We start from the raw sequence: 1,060 nt of genomic DNA on the forward strand, positions 1-1,060 counted from the left end.
TTTCAAGGAAAAAACACACTACTGAGATGAGAATAAGTTTCCCCAGATCTTCTCTGTACCAGCTTTCCTGAGCCTTCTAAATTGAAGTGATAATTGCTATGCTTTCCTCAGGCAAATCACAAGAAGAAGACGACGAAGGCAAACACTGGGGAGAATGTTCGTTTGACAAAGAACCTGAATCAGGTTTTATAAAAGTTAAGAAGCGCCTAAATCCTGCAACACCTGGGAGGGTTAGCGTCATTAGTCAAGTCTTTCCCAGCTGCCCGGTTCACGTGATGGGGTCCTAAACTTTCTTTCTATTACTATGTGACTTGATCCTTGGTTTGTACTCACGCCAGGATGCCGGAGAGATAGAGGGTTTCAGCAGCTAAGTAAGACAAATAGCTGAACATGAAGACGATGAGTGGCTCAATTGCAGAGATATTCTGAGTGAAACGTGTGATAAACGCAGAGATAAATCCAAAAACGATGCCAAACAATACCCCTCCAAGCCCCACAATGACGAATCGGGCACATCCAGCCAAAATGTCCACAGGTTCTATGTCTTCAAATTTATGCATCTTTGTAAAGGCAATTAACATATTGTATAAGACCTAGACAAAAAGGAGAGAAAATAAATATGAATTATGAACAGGAACAGAAACTAGGAATACTTTGCGTGCCGATTCTCAGCTTTGTGTCTAGTTGAGTAATACACAAAAATAAATTACACAACAAAAAATACTAAGATGACTGCCTTTTAACTGTATTCCCAATAATTTAGATGTATTTGGTTTCACTGAATAAAAAGTGTAATACTCACAACTTGCAATCACTGAGCCCCTACTACGTGCTGGTCTCTTTGCTAAGCTTTCAGTGGCAGTTAATTTATTGCCTCTAAACTCCAAATGTACCGTTCCGTTTGTGTTCTATAATAGACAGTGGAATTCCTTTAAGCATTTTTTTCTTTAAAGTGAGCACCTAGTTAAGCTCTGTCCGTAGAGGGCCTAGAAAGGACATTCAGGGCCGGGCGCGGTGGCTCACACCTGTAATCCCAGCACTTTGGGAGGCTGAGGTGGGC

At 41.2% G+C, this 1,060-nt stretch overlaps 1 protein-coding gene across 1 annotated transcript in view; it reads right to left on the reverse strand.

Annotated features, from left to right (window-relative positions):
• The window catches only part of SLC9A4 (solute carrier family 9, subfamily A (NHE4, cation proton antiporter 4), member 4), a 68,519-nt gene that overhangs the window by 38,421 nt on the left and 29,038 nt on the right, over positions 1-1,060 (reverse strand). The window contains exon 3 of the mRNA XM_011969573.1: positions 334-593. Within this exon, the coding sequence (XP_011824963.1) occupies positions 334-593 (260 nt within the window). The remainder of the gene's footprint in view (positions 1-333; positions 594-1,060) is intronic.

The sequence above is a fragment of the Mandrillus leucophaeus genome, unplaced genomic scaffold (assembly GCF_000951045.1).
Source record: "Mandrillus leucophaeus isolate KB7577 unplaced genomic scaffold, Mleu.le_1.0 Scaffold9, whole genome shotgun sequence".
Taxonomy (NCBI): Eukaryota; Metazoa; Chordata; class Mammalia; order Primates; family Cercopithecidae; genus Mandrillus; species Mandrillus leucophaeus.